Consider the following 10,000-nt stretch of genomic DNA (forward strand, 5'->3'; position numbering starts at 1 on the left):
AGAGCCGGTTCTTTGGCTGTCAAAACGCAAAAAACTGATTTGATATCAGGCTCTGAACTCAAAATGCCTTGGCCCTGGTGGGTATCTGATGTAATTTTCAGTTCACACAGGACCTTTGGTAGCCAAACGTTAAATATGTCGACCAAAGAAATATGTTGATTTAAGAGTTGTTATTTCATGTTGTTATATGTCGACATACAACAACCTGTGCAGATGGTTTGTGGCCATTTAGGTCTTATTTTGTCTCTATAAGGAAATAGCTTAGTAGCCAACAATGCCCTCATTCTTAATTCAACCTGAAAAGGTTTGACTGATCAACTGTTTCTGTAATTAAGGATTCGAGGCCCAGGTTCGAGTCTGACCTGCGGCCCTTTGCNNCTGTCTCTCTCCAGCTATCTCTGTTAAATAAAGGCATAAAAGGCCAAAAAAAATCATACTTTAAAAGTCATATTATGTTAAAATATCTTTTATGTCAAACAGAAGCGGTGTATTTGGCCATAAATATGAAAGTTTGGAACACAGTGATCACACAGATGGACAACAAGTGGTTACGCTGCCATATCTGTTGAAGAAGTTTCAACTGATATTCAGATTTATTTGTACTACCGTTATTACTTTAACTTATTATAGTAAATTATGACCGAGTGGAATTCAAGCTTCTGTTATCTGTAAAGAGACAAATTACCACCCTTTATCTGTCAAACATAGGGGCGGAAATTCAAGATATTAAAAAGAGTTTTGTCTCATGCTAACTAAGAGCAGAGTGGTTTTGCTGAGTTGGTCGCCTCTATGTCGTCTTACATAATCAGTAAAGACCTGGCAGATTCTCCGCTAACTCTCACTGATGGATGACCAGCAGTAGCCTAAAGTTACAGCTGTTCCTGAAATCATAGACGTAGTTTATTGTAGCGTAATGTCTCATTCTTTCTCTCATTACCTCTCTGTAAACACACTTTGTTTGTGTGTATGATAGTTGAAAGAAAACACAATGTGCTCACGTAAAAAGTACCAGCTCTGGAATTAATTAAATGTAGCTGCTGGAGAGCCAAACCTGGTCAATGCCGATGCATTTAAGACCAACACCACTACAATAAAGTCCTGAAGCCAAAATTTGAGACCCAACGCTATTAGTTTTGTTATCACTTCTGCAAAGAAGGACTGATGTGTTTGTTTTGGACCAGAGCTTTTCAAAGTGACACAAAATCCAACTGCCCCCCATCAACACTGATAGTTGGTCTCAAGCTGTGTTTTCATAGCAACATTATGTACATTTTATACCTTAAATTAACAGCGTCAGTATCATTTTAATGCTTTGGACGGCCGGGAAGAGGAAGATTTCAGGAATGCGCTGGTTGTGCCAGAACCGGAGCCGGGCATGTGGTCAGTGCAACCAGGTTCAGCAACTTCTATGGATAGAGCTAATGTCAGAAGCTCAGAGAGCTAAGAGGATGCTGAAAGAGGAAGCTAAGAACAGAAGAGGAGAGAGATGCCCCTGGACAAGAATAAATGTGAAATGAAAGTCTGCAAACAGAAGGCGAGCTGGCCTTCTTGCTGATGGATTAGTCAGTAATATAAGCTACTTGCTATGTATTGTGTTGTTGCACTTGCTTGATGTTAGCAAGTCGCTAGTTTCTGATCATAAGTAATGTAATCAAATATACAGCTGTCCATATTTACCACAATACCAAATCTTACATAATGCTTCTTTAAGATTAAATGTACAAGACTACAGAAATAATTTGCCATTTAAGGTATGCTTGTCCCTCTGTGACGGTGCGAACAGTCTCTTAACTCCGGAGAAGAATGAGGAGCATTGTCATGCTGTGTTTTTCATTTTCCTGTCTCCTCAAATCTTCTACTTTCCCCAGTGTCCCTTCCTTTGTTCTTGGAAGTAAACACTGAACCGCAGAGTTCCCCCCAGAGTCAGTTTTCTCCTTCAGTGTGAGGTTTTATTTTGACAGAACTGAACCACAGCGAGGACAACAAACTGAACCGCAACCCTCACGTCACCGTCACACCGCTGAATCATCCCTGCTCTCAAACTACTTCTAATACATCCCAGAACACAGTAATTATCTCCCGCTGCTAACTCTTTGATTCTACTTGTCTCACAGCTTTCTGACTGCAGGGCTTGTGGGCAGTGCAAGGTGCAAGCACAGACTGTTTGAAAAACAGATTCATCTGTTTTAATGCAAGAAATTACTGCATTTAAGTGGTTCCTTTAACCGCATCAGGTTGGTTTGACCAACTGGACGACAGTTTTCAGCTGCCAACTTTAAATTACTGGATGTGTGAGTGTCCTTGAACACACCGCCAAGGAATGTTCACAAAGTTTTTAAAGTTAATTTGCATAGAAATGAAGTGAAATAAATGGCTGCCTGGGAGGCTGAAATTGATCTAAAAACAGATGATCAAATCATCTGTTTTTAGGAAAGGAAGCTTTTGATGTGCTAAAGGCATGCAACATCACCAGTACGGTGCTTGAGATATTAAGGCTGCACTGGAGAATTATCTGGTCCTGTAAATCACCAATCGGACAACCTGTGCGTCTTTGTGGGCTGGAAAACTGTATTCCTGTACTTAGATGTGCTATGTGCTACGCTCAATGTTGAAAAGACAACCACATTTTGAAGATGGTTAAAACAGTCAATAGCTAGTCTATGTTAGTGATAGACTAGCTAACTAACTAGGTAATCTACATCAATCATTAGAAAGCTAACTTTTGCTAACATTGCCTAAAGTGACTTATTTGTGTTCTCGCTGTGTCGGGTTAGCAAGTTGACTTGATCTGAAGGTCCTTCGTTGATGTGGTCTTAACTTTAAGAGAACAGCTGAGTTGTAAGAGCCAGGTGGTGCCGGTTTTGGTTAAGTCGGCGCAGGGGTGGTTTGGTGACTCACACTGGTTAGCCGTCTCTGTAAAATGTGATGACAAGATCCAATAACACACTTCTGGAGGCGGCCTGTCCGCATCAACAGAGCAGCGGTTTGGATACTCTCCGATTTTGGCGAGTTTTTGGAGTGTCAATGACGTGGATTTGAAATGAAAATGCCTTCCTTAAAATGGAAAATATTTGGAAATAGGCAGAAAGAAGCGGACACACTCATGGATTTTATTAGTTACACTTACGTTGTTGTCAAAGGAATCATTGTTAGGTCTGCATGATACTTATAAAACACCTGCAGTTCTTTTACTACGTGGGACAAGAATGGACAAACCGAACACTGGCTTCACATAGGGGTGTTAGCGTTTTCTGCAGGTTTTGTGGCCACTGTTGGCTTCAATCTGCAACTTCACCACTAGATGCCACTAAATCGCACACACTGGACCTTTAAAGTAAGAGTACTTCTTCAAGATTGTAAGATGAACCTTCTTTCACCACTGAATACAACAGTCATTACAATGTGACGGTAGCTGGAGAGTGGATAAAGGCTGAAATGTTAAAATGTGAAATTGTTCTGTATGAGAAGTACCTTAAAATCTTTCTTATGAAGCGCTCTGGAGCCGTTTTACATAAACAAAACAACTGCAGAATCTTAAACGTGGCTCTCATTGTTTGGTAGTTTTGTAATCTTGAGATCTGGGTTTCAGTACCTCGGGGATCTAATTCTGCCGCAAAGAATTAAAGACAAGAAATAAAAAAACGACTTCAGGACACAACCTTCCAGAAATTTGATATATTGAGTGCATGTGTGAATCAATATTCCTCCTTAAGACCTGTTGAAGGTCTTGGGGTTCTTCCATCGCAGCTCTCCCATGAAGAAAAAGCTAAAAATGCTGAAGCTGTAATTTCAAACCCACTGCTACGCTTTGAAAATAAAAGCTGCTTTAACCCTTTATCATTCTTTCCATGTCCTGCTCAAGATGGACTGTACATTTTCTGTGATAAATTGTATCTAAAATTTTAGAGAAAAGACATGAAACGGTTTTAAAAGAATAATCTGTTGATAGCTTTAATCTTTCTATACTTAACTGCATTAAAAGTTGTGAGTTGACCCATTTATTGTTGTTTAAATAGCCTTACTTTTCTCAGTTTAATTCTACCATGTGTCAAATCTTTCATTTTGTTTTTCATGTTGGTGTATGAATGTTGTTGTTGTTATTGTATATAATTATCAGTCAGTGTGTGTTACCTCTGACGGAGCCTGCAGAGCAGCGATGTAGTAGATGAGGAAAAGTCTCATTTTGTCTTCTGGGGTGCCGGCTGAGAAACACAAACATTCACACACAATTTAGTTTGTCTGGTCTCAGTCTGGCTCTTATTTTGTAATATCACAGTGTGTGTGTGTGTGTGTGTGTGTGTGGTGGTTGTGTATGGTGTGTGTGTACCATCTGGGTCGCTGATGATGTCCAGCAGTGATTTGTCTAAAGTCGACTTGCTCATCAGTTTCTCTTCATACTCAAAGTAAACATCCAGTTTACGACTCTGACAACACAAACAGCATCAAGTTAGAATACTAACGGTACGGACACTACAGGGACCGAACCACTACAGGGTACCGACACTACTGACACTTTATGTCATAATATAATCAGGATATCAGGACCCAAACAAAAGAGAACAAACAGAACACAAACAATAATTTGCTCAATAGGGAGAACAGAAAAAATTAACACCACCAAGCACCAAATGTTGGTCAAATTTGGGTTTGATGGAGAAATAAATTTGGGCTGTTAATAATTTGTTGTTTACGCTTTGTTTGTTGTCAGTCTGGTTATGTGTTGTGCATCTACTGATGCCTTTGCACAAATTAAGACCCTAACGGATAAATTAAGTTATTCAGATTTTTTATTTGATATTTGGGTGTCAGATACCAACGCTAGAGTAAGGACTGTTTGAAACCAAATAAAATGAAACATAACTAGAAACTGATCACACAAATTGAAAATCTTAATGCTCTCGTTACCATGACAATGTATTTTGATTAGTTTTACTGATAGTGGCACACAGTGATTTCACTGGATTGGACAGCGGTGTACCTTGATGTGGTCGAGGACGGCCGTGGCGACGTTGGTGTGCAAGTCGATCAGTCTTTTCTTCTCCAGCAGCTCAGGCAGAGAGCTGCAGGCGACACACAAGAGTAAAACAAAGGAAACCACCTCAATCTGCTCCTCATTAACTGACATTAACGCTTCAGACACTTCAACACTGCAGCATGTGACATTTTAATCTGCTGGAACAGATAATAATTACTGTACTGAAAGGCTGTCACACTGAACAACTCTCCAACTGGCTGTTTCACCCAAAATCAACATCCCTGTCCATTATACTTTACAGTTTGATTAAATACTTGACTCTGACCAACAGGTTGTTTTGGTTTTCATGTTTAATGGTTACAGACTGGTGGAAATCCCAGAGCCTGATCACAACCAAAAATCTAATCAGATGTTCCCTGGCTCCTCCGAAGATCATGGAAATTATTTCTTTAGAAGATCCTGAGAAACCTGCTCACAGCCGACCGCAGATATTCACCGAGGGGGGAACAGAACTTGTCCTGCCAGCCCGTGAATCAACCAGGTGACCTAGTTTTAGGGGCTGAGTGATTTTAAAGGTGACAGTTCTTTGGAAAAGGTAGATTTTATTTTTATCAGCATGCATGGAAAATATGTTTGACTAAGTTATACTACATTTGTGAGTCCGCTTCCTGGTACCAGTGCTGTAACAAATACTTAAATGTTAAAGGTCCAGTCTGTAACAGTGATGGGGATCTATTGTCAGAAATGGATTATAACATTTATAGGTGTGTTTTCATTCATGTATAATCACCTGAAAATAAGAATTGTGGTGTGTTTGTTAGAATGAGACGTTTTTATCTATTCTCTATATAAATACATATTTTATATTAACACATTTTACTCTGATGATACTCGCAAAAAAGTCCACCTCACCCCTAATAACTGAACTATTGCAGTTTGTTTAACATTGTAGGCAGCATATGTAGTTAGAAGCTGCTGGTGAAGGTAAGTGAAAGTACCTGACAGCAGAGGTGAGCTTGGCGGTGTTGTCTGACAGCATGCTGATGGCTCCTTCATCCTCTCCCTCTAAACCCTGCAGACAGACAATCAACGATAAAGATGAACCACTGTAATGTACTGGACTGTGATCAACTCAGTTGGACTGTAAACTGAGGTAGCAGGATGTCATTTTAGTGCACTTTGGCCTTTGAATAATACAAATGTATTGAGTTACCAAGGCCAAAACTACCCAGGAGTATATGCATATACAAAAATAACTCCACAAACATTACACATTATACTATTTACATTTGTACATTATATGATTTCTTTAGGTAAATGTTACTATAATACTTTCAACTCAGAAAGGTTCAGAACGCAGTATTTTTATTTTCACAGTGGGGTTGGTATTAGTACTTTTACTTAATGGATCTGAATACTTCCTCCACCTCTGCACACCCACAACCTATTGTCCACTATTGTCTGACTGAAGGAACCAAACTGCCCCTCTGTTAACATTACAGCGAAGATGCTAACAGCGTTAGCTTTCAGAACGTCTCTTGTTATAAATATATTTGTGGGAGAAATTTGATGCTAAAGTTGATGTCCAGTTCAAAACAGGGCAATACCAAACTGGCCTCAGGGTAGTTCATTTTGGAAGGGGCTCAGAGAGGGGCATCCACGACACTGGCTGTTAGACTGTGGTATAATTCCTGCCCTGTGGTAGGACCCAGTCACTCATCTTGAACTTAAATATGACCTCAGAAAATTGGACATTATCTGAGATAAGTGGATACAATTAGATAATTTAGAGAACTTAAGACCTTAAGACTTGGTCGTAACCTGTCTTGGATATGTGGATACGACTTTGGTAACTTGGATATGAACAGAGTGATTTGAATACAACTTCCTGATCTCAGTGAGTTGGAACATTATTTTGGAGGTTTGGATGCGACTTCGCAGACTCTAACAGGACTTGGAAACGCCTCTGAATATGACTTTGTGACCAATTTAGTATACAGTACATATTGACTAGAGTATGAAGTACGCAGTGTCTTAAGATGTGATTTTGAATGCCTTGGACTTGAAGTCTGGCTAATTGACCATGTTGTGTCTCACCATGATGCTCTTCAGGCGTTTGACTTCGTCCTCCTGGGCTCTGTAAGTATCCAACTCCTCCTGGACCGACTCCGCCACCTCTGGGAACGGACTGTAACACACAAACACTGTACACTCAACTTCTAACCAATGACTGAGCTTCTCATTTTAGACTTCTAAATCAGCTTGGAGAACAGCATTCCAGTTGGATTTGGAAACCGAAGGGAGGGTTTGTCACGTACAATAACATATCATCAGTATATAGATGTACTTATGATGTTATTAATTAAATTTAATGCCTGTAATTCTGGCAATGTGTCTTTTGAATATAGCCAGAAATTCCAATAACAGTGGTAGCAATGAGTATACTCTCTTATGTGTTATGTGTGTCAGTAGAAGGGTGCATGTATAATCAGGGTTCCCACTCTTTTTAACTAATCATTTTCCAGGACCTTTCCATGCCATTTTCTTGACAATGCAGGACAGCATCATATAATTTATCAGTAGGCCTATTATTTACACTTTACACTAAAGATTTTCCTAGTCAACTAATCAGTCATTAGATAACGACAATAATAGACTAGTCGTCAAAGGTTTATGATATTCATTATTTATTTAATATCTTATTATTTAAATCTCTATATTTGAAGAGCGGCCTGTTAACTTTTGTTGTAATGATTCTGAAGTGTCAGAACAACCAGCAAGGAGAATCTCTTTTTCTGCAGTGCCTCCAGTGATTTGACTCCAGTGAATTATTTAAAGGATATTTGATTGTTTTGATCAATTTCCAGGTGTTTCCATGACTGGAAAACTAGTCTCTAAATATACAGGTTCTCCAGAAGTGTGGGAACCCTGCTTGAACTAGATAAAATACTGCTATTGGCAGAATGAATACTGATGTATATCCATTATTTCGACTCTTCCTCTAGAAGAACTGACCTGCCCTTGTGTTTCTGCCAGAACCTGTCGGCAGCAGTGAGGTCGTAGGTCTTTCTGTTCTTCTTTTTTGGTCTGGCGCCGGCGGGAGACGGCTCCGCCCCCGCCCCCTCCTCCATTGCCACCCTGTTCAGCTGGAAGTCCTGGTGGACGCAGAGAAGAAGCACACACATTAAGATTTGTTCCCCCCATTGTCGGCTGATTTTTGACGTTCCTCAGCGGTGGCTTCATTGGTTGTTTTGGCAGGTCGTAGCGCACATTTCTGCCAGTACCTGTAAGTAGCTCGTCATAAACCCACAACTGATGCCATTTTCTGTTTTATTAATTGTTTTTCCTGTGTTAAATGATCTAAATCAACTCTTGAATGTGCTGAATCCAAAGTGAAACCACCAAGAAAAAACAAAGACATCATCATCTACCTTAAGTTCTGAGTGGCTTAAAATCCCAGAAATGATTCTGAGACACTTAATGAATATAAAACCCGATCCAGGACCAGCACTGCTGTGTTAAAGATATCTGGGATGAAATCCAGCCCGTCCTACAGCACATCACTACCAATTAGACTGCAGTGAATCCTGACAGAGGAACAGATCCTCGCCCCCGACGCAGAAACCAACAGCAGATCATAATATCGCTGTTGCCATGGGAACAGCAGAGGGATGAGAGGGGAGATTTAGAGTTGGGATCCCGTCTCCTGCTGGGTGGTAGACGACTGTGTTCAGACCCTGACATGTTTATAGGAAAGAGAGGGAGAGTGTGCAGCCAGCAAGCGGCGGTGCTGCCATCTGGACCGCCATTGCCACAACAGAAACCAGATCAGAGTCTGGATTCTGGATCTGGAAGACCGACCAAACAGAGGCCTTTTTTAAAAGACGTTAAAAAAAATCTAAAACATTAAAGACATTATTTCACCCGTTTTAAAAACAAATCAACTTGTTTTGCAGTGATGTTTTCTTGACTCTGGTGCAGTGGTACGTCTGTTTCTGACCTGGTTCAAGGTGCTGACAGTCCATTCTAAACAAATCCAAAAACAACTGCACTTCATCAGGAGGAAGAGGAGTGAGACCCATAAACTGGGCCGGACAATACTTCGACTGTATGTACTCAAATATATATACGGTACACGAGTGTCAAGAAATGTCGGACCAGAAATTATAAAAATTATTTTGTGGTAATTTAGAACTTATTTTTCAATACCTTGGTCAGAATGCTGTACTTTACTGCGCTCTACTGTTTCTTTACTGCAATCTACTCACAAAAAGAGAAGGAATGAGCTTCCCCCCCAATCAACCTCCACCACACCCAACCAACCCAGTGGGTGACACCCCAGAACTCCCTTACCGCACACACAAATCCCTCTACTCGCATCCGCGCCATGAAAAGAAAAAAATTTCCTCAACTCCAGACTCTTCCCCATAACAAACCCAACAACCTCCACCACCCGACACAACCACACCAATAAATAGAAAATTATACCATCTCACTCTTCAACCCCCCAGGCAATATCACTCAACACTCTAACGCGAGCAATCCCTTCACTCCCAATTTCTGATTTTATAAAATCAACCCACCCCTCCCCACCCCAACCCCACACTCTTCTCCAACAACCCCACCCACCCCTCTCTCTCCACCCACCCACCTAACTCAAACCCTCTCACACACCCACTCAACACACTTTTGCTGGTCTCGCTGAAGCATCACAAGAGCGGAATCCAGGACAGACTGGCCATCATGGCACAATCGTGGACAGTTCTTCTGCTTCTTCGTCACTCTGGGTGGTTTGTTCTCTCTCGTGATTTGAGTCTCTCTGGGTGAGCTTTGTGTCTCTCTCTGGGTTGAGTTTTATTGTGTATCTCCATCATGTGTAGTCATCTGTGTGCTTCTCGAGATTAGTTTTGTGTCTCTCTTGGGTGGTGTTTGTGTCTGACTCGCTGGGTGTAGTATATGTTGTTCTCTTCTGAATCAATCTGGAAGTGTAGTTTAAACTGGTAATTCTTCTCATGGTGAGTCTTG

At 40.7% G+C, this 10,000-nt stretch overlaps 1 protein-coding gene across 2 annotated transcripts in view; it reads right to left on the reverse strand.

Moving 5' to 3' along the window:
• Nucleotides 1-8,130, reverse strand: part of scfd1 (sec1 family domain containing 1) — a gene marked incomplete at its 5' end in the record, with an annotated part of 27,547 nt that extends 19,417 nt beyond the window's left edge. For both annotated transcript variants that reach the window (XM_035673461.1, XM_035673462.1), the window contains 6 exon segments: nt 4,132-4,202; nt 4,328-4,424; nt 4,979-5,060; nt 5,974-6,047; nt 7,073-7,163; nt 7,991-8,130. In XM_035673461.1, coding sequence (XP_035529354.1) covers nt 4,132-4,202; nt 4,328-4,424; nt 4,979-5,060; nt 5,974-6,047; nt 7,073-7,163; nt 7,991-8,130 — 555 coding nt within the window.
• Nucleotides 8,131-10,000: the final 1,870 nt, after the last annotated feature.

Source organism: Morone saxatilis, unplaced genomic scaffold, assembly GCF_004916995.1.
Source record: "Morone saxatilis isolate NCDOM2014 unplaced genomic scaffold, NCSU_SB_2.0 Contig3, whole genome shotgun sequence".
In the NCBI taxonomy this organism is placed as follows: Eukaryota; Metazoa; Chordata; class Actinopteri; family Moronidae; genus Morone; species Morone saxatilis.